Genomic DNA, 18,315 nt, shown 5'->3' with positions numbered 1-18,315 from the left:
ATCCGGCCTTCCTTAGCTTTTTTATGTGCCCCTCCGTGACGGAGGAGACCATACACTTGCCTCCCGCTCCGGACATGACTGGAGAAGGTCGAGGTGGTAGTGCGGACTTGGGCGCTGGAGCTCGAGTGCATGAGAATGGATAGGCAAAGGAGGAAGAAGGCGTGGGTGAAAAGGTGGATCCTTATCCCCTTATATGGGTGGACGCGACTACATGTCCCCACCAGCCTGGTAAAACTTGCTTATCTCCAAGCGCCGTAATCAAAGGCGCGGTTTGGTTACCCACGCCCGTATTGACGAGAATCCCGAAATGAGGGGACATGATCTCTGCTTCGACAAGACGTGCCAAGGAAACCGCCTCGCACAATGCGCTGAGGTGGGATAATTAAACGACTCGGATAAAGGCTTGGCCATGGCGTGTCGCACCACGGAATACGTCAGCGGATTAGATTTGTGTTAACATTATTATTCTCTCTCTGGCAATATGTGGAAACTTATTTTGCAGAGCCGGACACTATCTTTGTGTTCAAGATCTTCTATGAAGTACTTGGAGGAGGAACCCGCCTTGCAATGCCGAAGACAATTTGTGCGCCGGACCCGTCGTCATTGAAGCCTGGTTCAGGGGCTACTGAGGGAGTCCTGGGTTAGGGGGTGTTCGGATAGCCGAACTATACCTTCGGCCGGACTCCTGGACTATGAAGATACAAGATTGAAGACTCTGTCCCGTGTCCAGAAGGGACTTTCCTTGGCGTGGAAGGCAAGCTTGGCGATACGGATGTTCAGATCTCCTACCATTGTAACCGACTCTATGTAACCCTAACCCTCTCCGGTGTCTATATAAACCGGAGGGTTCTAGTCCGTAGGACAACATACACATCAACAATCATACCATAGGCTAGCTTCTAGGGTTTAGCCTCTCTGATCTCGTGGTAGATCAACTCTTGTAATACCCATATCATCAATATTAATCAAGCAGGAAGTAGGGTTTTACCTCCATCTAGAGGGCCCGAACCTGGGTAAAACTTCGTGTCCCCTGCCTCCTGTTACCATCCGGCCTAGACGCACAGTTCGGGACCCCCTACCCAAGATCCGCCGGTTTTGACACCGACAGTCTTCATTTGAAGCAATGCGGAATAGTTTCGCAACTCATGCCACGCGGAACACCACAACGTAATGGTGTGTCCGAACGTCGTAATCGCACTTTACTGGATATGATGCAATCTATGATGTCTCTTATTGATTTACCGCCATCGTTTTGGGCTTATGCTTTAGAGACGGTTGCATTCACGTTAAATAGGGCACCATCTAAATCCGTTGAGACTACACCTTATGAACTGTGGTTTAGCAAGAAACCCAAGTTGTCGTTTCTTAAAGTTTGGGGTTGCGATGCTTATGTGAAAAAGCTTCAACCTGATAAGCTCGAACCCAAATCAGATAAATGTGTCTTCATAGGATACCCAAAGGAGACTGTTGGGTACATCTTCTATCATAGATCTGAAGGCAAGACATTTGTTGCTAAGAATGGATCCTTTCTAGATAAGGAGTTTCTCTCGAAAGAAGTGAGTGGGAGGAAAGTAGAACTTGATGAGGTAACTGTACCTGCTCCCTTATTGTAAAGTAGTTCATCACAGAAACCGGTTCCCGTGACACCTACACCAATTAGTGAGGAAGCCACTGATGATGATCATGAAACTTCAGATCAAGTTACTACCAAACCTCGTAGGTCAACCAGAGCAAGATCCGCACCAGAGTGGTACGGTAATCCTGTTCTGGAGGTCATGTTACTTGACCATGACGAACCTACGAACTATGGGGAAGCAATGATGAGCCCAGATTCCGCAAAATCGCTTGAGGCCATGAAATCTGAGATGGGATGCATGTATGAGAACAAAGTGTGGACTTTGGTTGACTTGCCCGATGATCGGCAAGCCATTGAGAATAAATGGATCTTCCAGAAAAAGACTGACGCTGACGGTAATGTTACTGTCTATAAAGCTCGACTTGTTGCGAAAGGTTTTCGACAAGTTCAAGGAGTTGACTACAATGAGACCTTCTCACCTGTTGCGATGCTTAAGTCTGTCCGAATCATGTTTGCAATTGCTGCATTTTATGATTATGAAATTTGGCAAATGGATGTAAAGACTGCATTCCTGAATGCATTTCTGGAAGAAGAGTTGTATATGATGCAACCTGAAGGTTTTATCGATCCAAAAGGTGCTAACAAAGTGTGCAAGTTCCAGCGATCCATTTATGGACTGGTGCAAGCCTCTCGAAGTTGGAATAAACGTTTTGATAGTGTGATCAAAGCATATGGTTTTATACAGACTTTTGGAAAAGCCTGTATTTACAAGAAAGTGAGTGGGAGCTTTGTAGCATTTCTAATATTATATGTGGATGACATATTGTTGATTGGAAATGATATAGAATTTCTGTATAGCATAAAAGGATACTTGAATAAGAGTTTTTCAATGAAAGACTTCGGTGAAGCTGCTTACATATTGGGCATCAAGATCTATAAAGATAGATCAAGACTCTTAATTGGACTTTCACAAAGCACATACCTTGACAAAGTTTTGAAGAAGTTCAAAACAGATCAAACAAAGAAAGGATTCTTGCCTGTGTTACAAGGTGAGTAGTTGAGTAAGACTCAATGCCCGACCACTATAGAAGATAGAGAGACATTGAAAGATGTTCCCTATGCTTCAGCCATAGGCTCTATCATGTATGCAATGCTGTGTACCATACCTGATGTGTGCCTTGCTATTAGTTTAGCAGGGAGGTACCAAAGTAATCCAGGAGTGGATCACTGGACAGTGGTCAAGAACATCCTGAAGTACCTGAAAAGGACTAAGGATATGTTTCTCGTTTATGGAGGTGACAAAGAGCTCATCATAAATGGTTACCTTGATGCAAGCTTTGACACTGATCCGGACGATTCTAAATCGCAAACCGGATACGTGTTTATATTGAACAGTGGAGCTGTGAGTTGGAGCAGTTCTAAACCGAGCGTCGTGGCGGGATCTACATGTGAAGCGGAGTACATTGCTGATTCGGAAGCAGCAAATGAAGGAGTCTGGATGAAGGAGTTCATATCCGATCTAGGTGTCATACCAAGTGCATCGGTTCCAATGAAAATCTTTTGTGACAATAATGGTGCAATTGCCTTGACAAAGGAATCCAGATTTCACAAGAGAACCAAGCACATCAAGAGACGCTTCAACTCCATCCGGGATCAAGTCTAGGTGGGACACATAGAGATTTGCAAGATACATACAGATCTGAATGTTGCAGACCCGTTGACTAAGCCTCTTCCACGAGCAAAACATGATCAGCACCAAGGCTCCATGGGTGTTAGAATCATTACTGTATAATCTAGATTATTGACTCTAGTGCAAGTGGGAGACTAAAGGAAATATGCCCTAGAGGCAATAATAAAGTTATTATTTATTTCCTTATGTCATGATAAATGTTTATTATTCATGCTATAATTGTATTGACCAGAAACATGATACATGTGTGAATACATAGACAAACACAGTGTCACTAGTATGCCTCTACTTGACTAGCTCGTTGATCAAAGATGGTTATGTTTCCTAGCCATAGACATGAGTTGTCATTTGACTAACGGGATCACATCATTAGGAGAATGATGTGATTGACTTGACCCATTCTGTTAGCTTAGCACTTGATCGTTTAGTATATTGCTATTGCTTTCTTCATGACTTATACATGTTTCTATGACTATGAGATTATCCAACTCCCGTTTATTGGAGGAACACTTTGTGTTCTACCAAACGTCACAATGTAACTGGGTGATTATAAAGGTGCTCTACAGGTGTCTCTGAAGGTACTTGTTGAGTTGGCGTATTTCGAGATTAGGATTTGTCACTCCGATTGTCGGAGAGGTATCGCTGGGCCCACTCAGTAATGCACATCACTATAAGCCTTGCAAGCATTGTAACTAATGAGTTAGTTGCGGGATGATGTATTACGAAACGAGTAAAGAGACTTGCCGGTAACGAGATTGAACTAGGTATTGAGATACCGACGATCGAATCTCGGGAAAGTAACATACCGATGAAAAAGGGAGCAACGTATGTTGTTATGCGGTTTGACCGACAAAGATCTTCGTAGAATATGTAGGAGCTAATATGAGCATCCAGGTTCCGCTATTGGTTATTGACCGGAGATGTGTCTCGGTCATGTCTACATAGTTCTCGAAGTCGTAGGGTCCGCACGCTTAAAGTTTGGTGATGATCGGTATTATGAGTTTTTGTGTTTTGATGTACCAAAGGTAGTTCAGAGTCCCGGATATGATCACGGACATGACGAGGAGTCTCGAAATGGTCGAGACGTAAAGATCGATATATTGGACGACTATGTTCGGACACCAAAAAAGGTTCCGGAAGGTTTCAAACATCTACCGGAGTACCAGGTGGTCACTGGAACCCCCCGAGGGATTTAATGGGCCTACATGGGCCTCAGTGGAAATAGAGGGCAGCAAGGGGAGTGTGGGGCGCGCCCCCCAAGGCCCAAACCGAATTGGTTTAGGGCAAGGGGTGCCGGGGCCCTCTTTCCTTCTCCTCCTCTCCCTTTCCTTCCCCTTCTCCTACTCCTACTCCTACGAGGAAAAGGAGGAGTCCTACTCCTAGTGAGAGTAGGACTCCCCCTCTTGGCGCACCTCTCCCTGGCCGGCCGCCTCCTCCCCCTTGCTCCTTTATATACGGGGGCAGGGGGCACCCCATAGACACAACAATTGATCATTGATCTCTTAGCCGTGTGAGGTGCCTCCCTCCACCATAATCCACCTCGATGATATCGTAGCGGTGCTTAAGCCAGGCCTTGCGTCGGTAGCATCATCATCACCATCACCATGCCGTCGTGCTGACGAAAATCTCCTGTGAAGCTTTGCTGGATCGGAGCTCGCGGGATGCCATCGAGTTGAACGTGTGCTGAACTCGGAGGTGCCGTGCGTTCTGTACTTGGATCGGTCGGATCGTGAAGATGTACGACAACATAAACTGCATTGTGCTAACGCTTCCGCATTTGGTCTACGAGGGTATGTGGACACACTCTCCCCTCTCGTTGCTATGCATCACCCATGATCCTGTGTGTGCGTAGGATTTTTTTTTGAAATTACTACGTTCCCCAACAAATATGTTACTGTAACATGGCACTTTCCAAGACAAGATGAGTCTACGAGCTAATAAATGAAGTCATCTATGATACTACTATTATGTTACTTTGCATTATGTAGATAGTAACTTAGACTAGTGTCATATGCATGACACTAGTTTAAGTTACTCCCCACTATGACCAGGCTAAGAGCAACTCCAATGGGGCGACCCATTTTGTCCGCGATCGTCTGTTTGGGTCGGCGCGGACAGAAAAGGCGGCCCAACACGCCGACCCAAATAGACGCGCGTCCGTTTTTCGTCCGCGAGCGACCCATTCCCGGCCCATTTTTTATCCTGATTTGCATCGGCGCAGACACGCGACGGACGCGCGCGCGCTCGCCTACTCCTGTCCCCGGGCTCGTTGGTCTGTGGCACATTGGCCTCCCGTCTCACCCTACGACCAACAAAGCAACCCTCCCGCCTCCTCCGTCGTCGCCGCCGCCGCCCATTTTTTCCGGTGACTCTTCCAGCTGTCACCGCCTCCACATCCGCCCAGCAACGCCGCCTCCTTCCCACCGTCGCCCTCTGCCGTCGTTTTACCACCGGGGAGCAAACTATTTCCCGCCGCCGCTTTCCCCACCGCACAGCCGCCCGCGACCAAGAAGCCGCCTCGTCGCCCCTGCCACATCCGACCGGCACGCTCGTCGGACGCCGTCACACTTGTCGGACGCTGGCAGGGTAGCTAGCTGGTCTGTGGGTGCCGCGACCCCCCTCGTCGGTCGTCTCCTTTGTCGACGCCCGCAAGCTGTTCGACAGTTTGCCAAGGTACGAAATGGACTCCGCCGACGAGTTCTTTTTCCACAATTTCCTTTGCGACTCCGACGATTCGTCGTCCGACGGCGAGGAGGAGATATTGGCTGCCGTGTTGGTCCATCACCACCTCAACAGCCAGCGGCCGTTGTTTCGTGGCTCCATTCCGGGCCACCTTCCGGCGTTGAATCACAACCGAGAGAGCGGGCATTTCCTTCTCTGGAAGGACTACTTTGATACAACAAACCCGTTGTTCAAACATCACAAATTTCGCCGCCGGTTCCGTATGAGTAGGCATGTTTTCAACCGTATTAGAGAGGGAGTGGTCGGCTATGATGACTACTTCGAGTGCAAAGAGGATGCCGTCGGCAAGATTGGTTTCTCCTCTTATCAGAAATGCACTGTCGCCATCCGAATGCTTGCATACGGAGTGCCCAGTGATCTCATTGGCGAGTACGTCCGTATGAGCGAGTCTAGATGCCTAGAGTCCTTGTATAAATTCTGCAAGGCTGTGATTGCTGTGTTTGGCCCTGAGTACTTGAGAGAGCCGACAGCTGAAGATACAGCTCGTTTGCTGGCGATGAATGCCAGCAGGGGCTTCCCGGAGATGCTTGGCAGCATAGACTGCATGCACTGGGAGTGGAAGAACTGCCCTTCTGCTTGGCAAGGTCAGTATAAAGGACATGTCAGGGCTTGCACTATCATACTAGAGGCTATGGCGTCTCAAGATCTCTGGATCTGGCACTCTCTCTTTGGCATGGCTGGATCACACAATGATATCAACGTGCTTCAGCGCTCGCCGGTGTTTGCTAGGCTTGCCGAAGGCAACAGCCCACCGGTGAACTTTACTGTCAACGACCACAACTACGACAAAGGGTACTATTTGGATGACGGTATCTATCCTCAGTGGACCACTATTGTCAAGACAATACCCAACCCTGTCGGAGAGAAAATGAAAAGATTTGCCCAAGAGCAAGAGAGTGCTAGGAAGGATGTCGAGCGTGCCTTTGGTGTTTTGCAATCTCGATGGGGCATCGTTCGGTATCCTGCTAATATTTGGAGCACGCAGAAACTATGGGAGGTGATGACTGCTTGTGTGGTCATGCACAATATGATCGTAGAAGACGAGCGCCCGTAACGTCTGTACGATCAAGGCTTTCAGTTTTAGGGTGAAAATGTTGTGCCTGAGCATGGAGTAGCGGCAACATTTGAGCAGTTTACTCAATTTCATGAAGACATGCGTGATTGGGAAACTCACATGCAACTGCAAAATGATTTGGTTGAGCATATGTGGACTCATATTGGCAACCAATAGATGTATCTTCTTTTATTCGTTTGCAAAACTATGTGAAACATTTTTATTTGTATTTGGCTTGTAAAACAATACTATTTATTTGGGCGGCGAGACTATGTGGCTTGTTAACATTTTCATTTCACAATATGTTTGAATGCAAATCAATGTAAAATTGGACGGCCAGCCGACCACACCTGCACATATGGGTCGGCGCGTTGGGTGCGCTGCCGACCCATATCAAAAACAGGGCGGACGTCGGGCGGACGGCCGATCCAAACGAATAAAAAACAGACGAAATCGCCATCCGTTTGGCTCAGTCCATTGAAGTTGTTCTAAGACACATGTCAAGAAATTTATTCGAAGCGTCAGAGAATCTAGATCGAGAGATTCTAGGAGTCGCCCGGGCCGAACGGATCCGGTCTACAACTGCCCCCGACTATCACAGAGAGATTGAACCAGACAACGCAGTGTACTAGTACCAAGTACTAGTGGTAAGCAAAATCAGTACGGGGCACACTGGTGCAGACTGCAGAGAGCGACTCAACAGCGAGCATACTGTACCTCCAAGCAAACCGATCGGGGCACCTTGACGGAGACACCACCCAGCAGCAGCACATCGCCAATTCACGGTTGGAGACTTCCGGAGGCCGGACAGAACCAAACGGGCTGCGACATGCATGACGTGCCCAAGCCCTGCCCTGATCCGTATCACACGACACATTTTTCTCGTTTGTAGGAGTAGTAGAGAAGAAGGATCCTAATCTCGCCCTGCTACAACGTCGGCGGCACGACCGTGCGTGCGTGCCACGGGCGTTGACAGCCAACACGCTCGTGAGCATTAGCATTATCATCTTTCACACGCCGTTGCACGCGACGGATTTTATACATTATTGCCGGAATGTCGCCGGTGAGAACGGGGCCCGGTGAAGCAACACGATCGTCCTCGGATCGGGATCGGATGTGGACACGTCACGGAACCACCCTCGAACCCGGGCGGGACGCGGGGTCGATCGATGACCGGAGTAGTTTCGAGTTCGGCCGGGGTCCGGCGCGCCGGGATCGGCACAGTCCCGTTGCGAACTTGCAAGGCCGTTGGCGGCCACAACACGTACGTAAATAAATTCGTGGAGAGTTCGCGTCGGGATTGGTGCAGGCACAGTTATTGAGGCGGTTGAAGGTGTTTCTCTCGCGGGTTGGACTGCCCAAGATAAGCACGCAATTGCCACGTGCCAGCTACCTCCTCCGCTCCTATTAAAGGCGGGCCGGGGCAGCCTACCACGCCCGCTCTCGCTCGAATCATAATCGCGGACCTGCAGCAATCGACAACAAGAGCCAGAGCCGCAGCGATAATAAAGAAAGAAGAAGAAGCGAGAAGCTTCGATCGGCCAATCGAGTTTCGGGGCCATGGCGGGATCGCGGCGAGGGGGCGACGAGGAGGCGTGCCGCGTCGGGCTCCTGGACGGGCACGGCGGCGCCAAGAAGGATGACTGGCAGGTGGTCGCCGGCGGCGAGGAATCCAGCAAGCTCGGGAGGCGGGTGTTGGAGGAGTCGAAGAAGCTGTGGGTGATCGTGGCGCCGGCCATGTTCAGCCGCATCGTCACCTTCAGCATGAACGTCATCACGCAGGCCTTCGCCGGCCACCTGGGCGACCTCGAGCTCGCCGCCATCTCCATCGCCAACACCGTCGTCGTGGGCTTCAGCTTCGGCCTCATGGTACGCAGCCCGTCTCCGTTCTAATTCATTCGTTTCCTTGCTGCTCTGTTTCGAATCGTCGTCGTCCTTGTCGATCTATCTTTGGGGGCCGGCGTCCCAGTATGGTTAGGATTTCTGCTGCTCCAGCGCAGCACATAGAATTACAGCTCAAATTCACCACTTCCCAATAAAAGGAAAGGCTGGTCTATATATCGTGAAAACAGTTAATTGTCACCACCGATATATAGAAAGAAAAGAACATTTTTCCACTACTTATTTACCAATTTAGCACTATGGGTTGCCACACGAGTCCACGTTGCTCTTCGGATCAGTGGCAAGGAAAGGAACGTGAGCTGAAGCTAGCGAGCACCTCTGCTGCCCACTCGATACACTTGCGGTGCATGCAGTACGTGTTTTTGGTCCTACCCTTGTCACTGACAAGTGAGCCCGGGCACCATGGCGAGCGTCAGGACTGACGTAGGTACTAACAGGGACGCCGAGAAGGTTTCTCTTTCCTTTTTCATTTTATGTATGTAGAAAAAATAATAAGAAACGAGCAAGCATTGGGATTCCCTCGCCGTGGTTTGGATTTAGTGGGCGGAGGCCCTATTTCGCATTAGAACGAACGTCCCGCCGATTTGTTGCGAGCAGCTCTGTCGAATCCGCACTAAATGCTGCAAGCTCCCACTGGCAGGCACCCATTGACTTGGCTAGACGCAGATTAAACTTGTTGGCAGAGTATCTCAGCATCTCACACACTTGGCCAGCCCGTGAAACAAAGACTTGGCACGACTTGTGGAGAGCATTTTTTGAGCGCACAAACGAGATGGGGAGGTGTCATTCGCCACTGTCCACTCTCAGTTTGATTCCGAAAGCAGCTGGAGCCATCGAGAGAGAGGTACGTAGAGGAGTATAGATGCGAGATGGCACCGGACGGAGCTCTCTCGGTCCCGTGGTCGAGACTCAAAGGACGGATCTCCAGATTCCTAGCCTAGCTTTCTACCTTGTCGGCACCCTCCTATCGCTTTCTCGTCGAGATTGTTTGTCTCCACTGCATGAGACCTTTCTAGGAGACCATGCATGTCGTGCATGTGGTGTCGGTTGAAATTGTGTTTTACATTCAGGGTACATATAAATTGTGTTCTAGATTTAAGTGTACTATCAGTTTAGATTTAAGGGTATCTGTTTAACTGGCTGACGTTCTTCGAACCGGTGCCAGATTTCTTCTAAAAGAAAATTTACGTTCTCCGTAAGAAACTGTCATGCTATTCTGAAGAAGTTGACATCCCTTTATAACCTTAAATCAAAATGTTTCGCAAATGCCAAACCCTCCTGGTGAACGTTTGTTGGGTATTGGGGTTCTTGTTTTTATTTGTTGAATTTACAGAGCTTTGACACTAACTTGTTCGTGCGCTGCGTGCAGCTTGGCATGGCGAGCGCGCTGGAGACGCTGTGCGGGCAGGCGTTCGGCGCCAAGAAGTTTCACATGATGGGAGTCTACATGCAGCGCTCCTGGATCGTGCTGCTGGGCTGCGCGGTGCTGCTCCTCCCCATGTACTTCTTCGCCGAGGACGTGCTGCTGCTCACGGGGCAGTCGCCGGAGCTTTCGGCGATGGCCGGCAGGGTCTCCGTCTGGTTCATCCCGCTGCACTTCTCCTTCGCCCTCCTCTTCCCGCTGCAGCGCTTCCTGCAGTGCCAGATGAAGAACTTCGTCAGCGCCGCCGCCTCCGGGGTGGCGCTCTGCGTCCACCTCCTCGTCAGCTGGCTCTTCATCACCCGGTTCCAGTTCGGACTCGTCGGGATCGCGCTCACCCTCAACTTCTCCTGGTGGGCCACCTTCGCCATGCTCTTCGGCTACGTCGCCTGCGGCGGCTGCCCGGACACGTGGCACGGCTTCTCCGTCGAGGCGTTCGCCGACATTTGGGAGTTCGTCAAGCTCTCCGCCGCGTCGGGCGTCATGCTATGGTACGTGCTTCTACTGATCACTGCATGTTACTTACTGTTATTATACTTTTGGTCTTCGACTCCTAGATATATCTGTTCTACGATGGCTTAAGTACTACAGCTGACTTAAGAGATACTATGAACAACTGATATCTACTGACATACTATGCTGCTTGCATGTGTTTTTTTCTGAATGATTCCCGCCCGTACTATTCGTAGCAGCCATTTGAAGAGAGTCAATCGGGCATCAGATCTCAGGCGCATATGATTTACTTTGATAACGACGGCCAATACAAATAACATTTCATCCATGTTGGACTGACAAATTTTTTGTTTCTTGTGCAGCCTGGAGAACTGGTACTACAGGGTACTCATCTTGCTGACAGGGAACCTCAAGGACGCGGCTATTGCGGTGGATGCGCTCTCCATCTGGTAACTATTCCTCCATCGCGTGCTAGTTTTCAGTAAACTTCAGAAGTACTCGTTGGCTATTCGAATATCTTGAATAATTTGTACTCCCTCCGTTTCCAAATATGTGTTTATTTAGAGATTTCAACAAACGACTACATACGAAGCAAGATGAGTGGATTTACACTCTAAAATATGTCTATATACATCCGTATATTGTAGGATAAATATTTAGGAACGGAGGGAGTGGTACTCATTTAGTGTACCAGTTTAACAACGTTTGCTCGATGTGATTCTGACAATGCAAATATTTTATGTTTTTGTTTTTGTGGACAGCATGACTATTAACGCATGGGAGATGATGATTCCTTTGGCGTTCTTCGCGGGCACTGGGTACGTACCACCGTCTTGCTACGCACATTTCGTGCACCTTCTTAAACCAATCGAAGAACTATAGGATCAGATAAGGAATAGAGAACAACAGAGTTCAGCATGCTAATTTAAGTATGTTGGTCACGTGCTTTGCATTGCAGAGTTCGGGTGGCGAACGAGCTGGGCGCCGGGAACGGGAAGGGGGCGAGGTTCGCGACGATCGTGTCGTCCTTGACGTCGCTGGTGATCGGGCTCTTCTTCTGGGTGCTCATCATGGGGCTCCACGACAAGCTGGCGCTCATCTTCACCTCCAGCGCCGTGGTGCTGGACGCCGTCAACAACCTCGCCATCCTGCTGGCCTTCACCATCCTGCTCAACAGCATCCAGCCCGTGCTCTCAGGTACCCTGCCCAGGCCCAGCTCGACCTCTTCTATCATTTCGGCCCCCAATCTTTCTCTTATGGGCCCTTTCCAACCCACGGGCTGAATTCATTCATCATGGTCGTGATCTCCTGCAGGTGTGGCTGTTGGGTCTGGCTGGCAATCCGCGGTGGCCTACGTCAACATCGGCAGCTACTACCTCATCGGCGTCCCCATGGGCGTCCTCCTTGGCTGGCTCTTCAACCTTGGCGTCCTGGTACGTGCTGCTAGTAGTACATCTCTCTCATCTTAGTAGCTGCCGTGGTTGCTTCTACACTTCGGTCTCGGCGCCGCACTGACGACTTTTGTGTGCGAAATGTTTTGCAGGGGATCTGGGCGGGGATGATCGGCGGAACGGCCGTCCAGACGCTGATCCTGGCCATCATGACCATTCGCTGCGACTGGGAAAAGGAGGTGAGTGAGCGAGCCTGCTGAAAATTGAGGATCTTTGCGTGTAACTGGGTGGTCGTAGTGCTGACTGCTGATGCGTTTTTTGACCTGGATGTCACTGGCAGGCCATGGTCGCGAGCACACGGATGGACAAGTGGTCCGAGGTCCGGTGATCGGGGAGCTACGAGAGCAAGTTCCCTCTAAGGTACAAGCACCGTTCCGGCCGGCCGGCTGGCCGTGCGCGCAGTTCGGCGGGCTCGTAGTCAGATTTGTACGGTGCATTGAAGGAGAAAGATGGCCGCGGTGTTGCATACTTCAGACATCGACACTCTTGCAAGGGAGAGGAGGCTTAGCACAGTTTTGTAGTAGTATTGTTGTGCTATTGTGGTGTATACATTCTTTGTTGTTCGTATTCAAGCAATACAAGTTCGGCCATTTGGAATGAAGTTTGGCCAATTTTTTCCACTTGTTTTTTTTTCTTCTTGGAGGCTTTTTTTTTACAACTCCTCAATGTTGATTTCTCTATCTCATGATAATAAAAACAAAACGGAAAAATGAAATGGGCTGCTCGTTGTTTTCATCAATTTCTCCTGAAGAGAATATCACATGAAAATCAAGTTTCGTTTAAAGGAAACGTCGCTATTCTTTGCTCATAATGTGTTTGAACTTAAATTTTGCATGGCAATACAACATCACCCTCATAATATCCTCTATTTTTTTCAGATTTTTTGGAAACTTCCAAACGTAGTTTCCACGAAATTTTCTTTGAAACTTATTTCCATTGTCCTGCAGAGCCGATAACATGGTTATGCGTGTTCGTCCTCTGACAGACCAAGAATGATCACCCTCAGCCTTGTCGGGGTGTGTGAGATTTGCATTTATGAGCGGGGTAAAGCACGAAACGGCAACAGATTACTACCGTATGTATCAAGGTGCATGATCACTTATCTGATAAGACTGACTATGACGAGGCCCTGGCCCATGTCCGCACGTTATGTTGACAGTGGAGACGGAGGCACCTTGCAGCCAGGTGGGCTAACGGATGGGGTCGGCCTGTGATTGCCAGAGCCGGGCCGGGCCATCACTAAGCCGAATGACCGCACGGGAAAGATTTCTAACATCTGGATCGGCACGGAAATGATGAGGTGCTTGGTGAAAACCGAGGTGGGCATGAAGCTCCTCGGATGCAATCCAGCAAATCAAGGAATTGGACACATGAGGATTTGTTAAATTAGTTTGCAAGACCGACCCTACAAAAAAAGGTTTTCAAGACCAACTTTCTAAAACAAAGATTTGCTCAGAAGAACCGAGGTGCATTCAACTTAAAGACCGTTTTCAAGGGCTATTGATGATGTCCGGAGTATCTTAAACGATATGGTCTGGTTACAACATTAGAACAACTGAATTTTGCTTATGGAGTGTGTTCTTAAACTAGCCACGATGAAGAGTAACATGCATTAATAACATACATATAACCCAAGAACAACTGGATTTTGCTATGGAGTGCGTTCTTGGTGTAAGCGTCGTTGACAACCAGGGAGCTGCAGTCAAGGGCCACCAGGTAACATAGGAAGTAATTAACGCCTTGCCATAAGTCGCACAAGTAAACGCGGTAATTTCTGTAGCAGAACTAATTGCACAATTAATTCACGACGATGTAATGCATAATCTGAAAACTTCTGTCTACGGCAGCAGGTGCATGAATCCAAGGAGATCTTCTTCCTTCCAAATTCAAAGAGAGAAAGAAACGAGGAGATCGCAAGCCATGGAGGTCTGTAAAATTTCTATTTGCATAAGGAACTCAGACAAGATTACACACAAGGACGAACGAAGAGGTCAAACCCGGTTTAACGCGTCAACGTCGGAGCTCTCTTTCTTCTCGTCCCCGCCGGACCCCGACCCGCTCGGTTTTTCAACCGGCGCTCCGGCCACGGGATGAATCCGTTTGCTGCCGCCGTGCTCCTCCCCGGCGTCCGAGTCCCCGCGGCTCTGCCGCTGCCATGACATGGACCGCAGGAACGAGGTCAGCCACCCCGGTGTCTTCTGATCCGCGGTGTCTGGGTACTCTGCGGCGAGGCTGGCCGCCCGCCGGTGCCTCCGGACGGCGGCGAGCTCCTTCATGACGTGCTCCGGCAGCCTCAGAGTGTGCCGGTCCGGCGCGTCCATGGCCGACTGCGTCCTGCGGTAGTGGTTGTACTCCGCGCCCGTGAACTCGTGCCTCCATACCGTGCTGAAGCTGGTGAGGGATTCAGCCGTGAAAGAGACCACCGAGCACTCCTCGTCGAGCTCCTCCGGCTCCTCCTGCACGGCCGTGTCCGTCAGGTAGCCGCGGCTCTCGGCGGCGGCCGGGATCGCGGGGGGCTCGGTGAGATCGGCCCGGCAGAGCGGGCAGGTGACCGCGCCGGCGAGCCACGGGTCGATGCACTCCGGGTGGAAGACGTGGCAGCACGCCGGGAGGACCCGGAGCTCGTCGCTGTCCTCGAACTCGGTGAGGCAGACGGCGCACTCGAGCGGGCCCGACTTGTTGGTCGCCATGCGCGCCTTCACGTCGCCGTAGACGGCCGTCGGGAAGGCCTCCACGACCTCCTTGTCGAGGCCACGGGGGCGGCAGCGATCCGAGTGGGCGGCGGCATCGACGGGCTGATCAGGGACCGTGCTACGGTACGGCCGGCGAGGGACGGGGTGCCCGCCGGTGCAGCGGTTGATGTAGATCGAAAAGAGCGTGAGGACGACGAAGGCCGCGATGAGGACGACGAGCACGACGACGGTGGTCGGCGAGAACCCGCCGGCGGTTCTGGACGAACGGGTGTGGCCCGTGCTGTTGCTCTGCTGAGCCAGACACGGGAGCGCGGTCGATGAGAGCAGGAGGAAGAGGAGTAGCGATGTGATCTGGCCGCGAGCCATTGCCGTCTCTTGGCAGGGGCGAACCGCCGGCGGCCGTGCAGATTTATCGTGGCGCCGGAGAGAAAGGAAAAGAAAGAAAAAGGAGGGAGGTTTTGATGGAACGGGAAGGAAGTGTTTGATTACGCCGGACGAAAAAGTGTAACGTAAGATCGGGATGGTGATGTGCGTAGAGAATGTTTGTGCGGGACCACCAGTCAGGGACTGGGGTAAACAGGACGTGGTCATGTGGGACGGGGACGTGTAGCTCGCCTCGCCGGTGAGAGGTGGAAGAAGAGCGGGCGGTGCGGCTGACCGAGCTTCTCATTGGCTGCTGACATGTTCGTCAGCCCAGGCAAATCGCCTTAATAAAAAAGTAGAATTATTGGCCTCTCATTTCTATAGCTTTTCTCTGGCGCGTAGTAATCCTGTGGAGGACAACGAATGCCGGGTTATTTTAATTTAAATTTGTAACCGTCTCATCTCATGCCTTTTTTCATGGCTGCATTTGGTAAGAGTTTTTTTTTTGCGAGGTCCTTGTTTCTATATCTATATCTTATATCAATATAAAAAGATTCAAAGGGGCAGATCGACTTAATCTTAACCATCAAATCATGTCAATCCAACGACCTAGACTGCTTCAATGTCGAGCGCTTAACACGATTAGCATGCAATTAATTTCATACCAAATATAGTAACACGTAAATAATATCCTAGTTAATATCCGCATGCACTTAATATACTTTTAAATTAACATGCATTGCACATACACATTGACTACTACTGATTCAATAAGCCAAATTCTAACAATAGATAATTAGGCCAGGCCTTTCAAAAGTAGAGTTTTGTTACTCTATTATTCTTCTCCAGGGTGCGGCGTAAGCAAAAATATGCTTGGGCGGTGCGGGTTCACATCACCTACCATTGTTGAATGATCATAGAAAAGCCAGCAAGAACGAGTCTTTGCTCCGGTTCAGTCCAAGAGCGCAGGTTAAAGACACCGACGCTGTGTATCGTGAATGTTTTTCCAAGGTAAATTAAAGGTCCGGCCGATGGATACCAAAAGCAGCGATTGGACGGCACCAGCACCACTACCCGGTGTGGCTCAGCCTATCTTGGGTCAGACCACTTTCCGACCTGCCGGCCACCCTGGTTCACGTACGCGCCACGCCTAGCACATCATACCCCCAAGCTGACGTGCTAGTGATAATAATGAACATAATATGAACGCAAGTTGGGATGGTTTTTCTGGTTTGATAAACACTAACGATGTCGAGTCCTTGATTAATGTTCAGCGTAAATTTGGCGAGCCAAGATATATCTCCTCGGTGGTGGTACATTTTAGCGTTCTAGCAGCATGTTGTTGTTGATCGACGAGGTAGTCACACACAGTTTAGATTGTCCAAACCTTGCAACAATCAACCATTAAATGGGCAACATGAATCCTGCATGGTTTTGCTTTGACGTTGCTGAATTATACAGTAGGAACTCAAATCTAAAACCATAAACCAAAATAACATCTTCAATTTTATTATTACTTATTATTTTCCCAAATGCTGCACAACTAAGAAGTTCCGGCATCTTCATTGGAGTCATAACATCACGTTAATGTGATCAAGTGATGTATCACACGTTGCGCGTGGAATCGCGAGCAAACACTCGCTTGTGATCCACGTGGGCCGGCCCATTTCTTTGTTTTCTGCATCCCTCATGGGTTTTTTGATTTTTTTTTCTTTGTTTGTTTAATTTGTGTTTTGCACCGAACTGAATGCAAAACCGTGATTGTTTACACTCATGGACTCATTATCGCATGCTCTATTTGTCAAGCTCTCCGTCACACTATGCACTATATAGGTAGCGCGTCGCAAGGCCATCCATGAGTGGATCTTTCAAAGCCCCCAATCTACTAATTGTTTCATCAATAGGTTCATCAAGGAGCAAGATATGATAAAAGAGACCCCGCCAGTTTCTATTCAGGGCCATCCATCTATACCCGTTGGCACAAATCAGCGACCAAAAGCACCACCGTTGGGCTATGCCAAAATTCATGTTGATGCAGGATTCTAAAAAGGAATTGGGGGATCAGCTGCGGCCATTTGCAGAGACATAGATGGAACCTTCCTAGGGAGCTCGGCGCTGGATATAGGTGGAGTTGATAACCCATCGATCTTGGAGGCCATTGCATGCATGGAGGCCCTACCCCTAGCAGAGGATCTCAAGCTTCACCAGTTTGTGGTTGCTTCGGATGCTAAGCAGGTCATTGGTCATATCCAGAAAGATAACCGTTGTAGTAATGGAGCCATTATCATCGAGATTAAACTTCAATCTTCGCTTTTTAGTTGTAATTTCACTTTTGAAGGTCGTGCTGTCAATGTTGAAGCACATAGTTTAGCCAAGTTCCATTTGTCTTTAGGTGTGGGACGTCTTGTTTGGTTTGGCCAATCCCACGACCAGAATTGTATCCCACATTTTGTGGACTTCGGTGAACAGAGCTTTGTTTACCCCTCAAAAAATATATTCTAGGTCGATTTCTTCTTGATTTTAGCTATTTTTTTTTATCATTTTGATTTTGTTTTGTATATTTTTATTTGTTAATGCAATTTTATTAATTTTTCCCTTTTCACTTTTCCACTTTATATGTTCACTAATACTTTTTCAAGATTAGAGTTAAAAAAAATCCTTGATATTTTTTCAGACTTGCCAATATATTTTGTAAATTTACAAATATTTTCCAAACTCACATTTTAAAAAATATATATGAACATATTCTATAATCCTAAACTATTATTGAAAATTCATGAATAGTGATATTCAAAATTTGAACTTATTAGAATATGTGAATATTTTTGAAGACTCAATTTTTAAAAAAAAATCACGACTAATTTTAGAAATACATGCTATTGTATTGTAATATATAATTTTTTTCGGATATACAAAAGAGGTGAACTGGGCTGGCTCGTAAGAGGCCTTGTGTCCGCTACATCGTAGCCGG

At 48.9% G+C, this 18,315-nt stretch overlaps 2 protein-coding genes across 2 annotated transcripts; one reads left to right on the top strand and one right to left on the bottom strand.

Annotated features, from left to right (window-relative positions):
• Nucleotides 1-8,503: 8,503 nt before the first annotated feature.
• LOC119287700 (protein DETOXIFICATION 27-like) lies at nucleotides 8,504-12,910 on the top strand. The gene is made up of 8 exons (XM_037567294.1): nucleotides 8,504-8,931; nucleotides 10,334-10,875; nucleotides 11,200-11,286; nucleotides 11,599-11,655; nucleotides 11,796-12,034; nucleotides 12,152-12,270; nucleotides 12,381-12,467; nucleotides 12,569-12,910. Exons 1-8 carry the CDS (start codon nucleotides 8,623-8,625, stop codon nucleotides 12,614-12,616), a joined length of 1,488 nt encoding a protein of 495 aa, XP_037423191.1. The 5' UTR covers nucleotides 8,504-8,622; the 3' UTR covers nucleotides 12,617-12,910.
• A 1,116-nt stretch (nucleotides 12,911-14,026) lies between these two features.
• Nucleotides 14,027-15,435, bottom strand: LOC119287699 (E3 ubiquitin-protein ligase Os03g0188200-like). Its single transcript, XM_037567293.1, has one exon. It carries the CDS (start codon nucleotides 15,345-15,347, stop codon nucleotides 14,280-14,282), a length of 1,068 nt encoding a protein of 355 aa, XP_037423190.1. The 5' UTR covers nucleotides 15,348-15,435; the 3' UTR covers nucleotides 14,027-14,279.
• Nucleotides 15,436-18,315: the final 2,880 nt, after the last annotated feature.

The sequence above is a fragment of the Triticum dicoccoides genome, chromosome 4A (assembly GCF_002162155.2).
Source record: "Triticum dicoccoides isolate Atlit2015 ecotype Zavitan chromosome 4A, WEW_v2.0, whole genome shotgun sequence".
NCBI lineage: Eukaryota > Viridiplantae > Streptophyta > Magnoliopsida > Poales > Poaceae > Triticum > Triticum dicoccoides.
This window is presented reverse-complemented; position numbering and strand designations above follow the sequence as displayed.

Bases quoted from the DNA above. Each gene is read 5' to 3' on its own strand.
- LOC119287700 (XM_037567294.1), top strand. From the start codon at position 8,623: ATGGCGGGATCGCGGCGAGGGGGCGACGAGGAGGCGTGCCGCGTCGGG. The intron at 12,271-12,380 runs GTACGTGCTGCT...AATGTTTTGCAG, and splicing joins TCTTCAACCTTGGCGTCCTG to GGGATCTGGGCGGGGATGAT. The intron at 12,468-12,568 runs GTGAGTGAGCGA...TGTCACTGGCAG, and splicing joins GCTGCGACTGGGAAAAGGAG to GCCATGGTCGCGAGCACACG.
- LOC119287699 (XM_037567293.1), bottom strand. From the start codon at position 15,347: ATGGCTCGCGGCCAGATCACATCGCTACTCCTCTTCCTCCTGCTCTCA.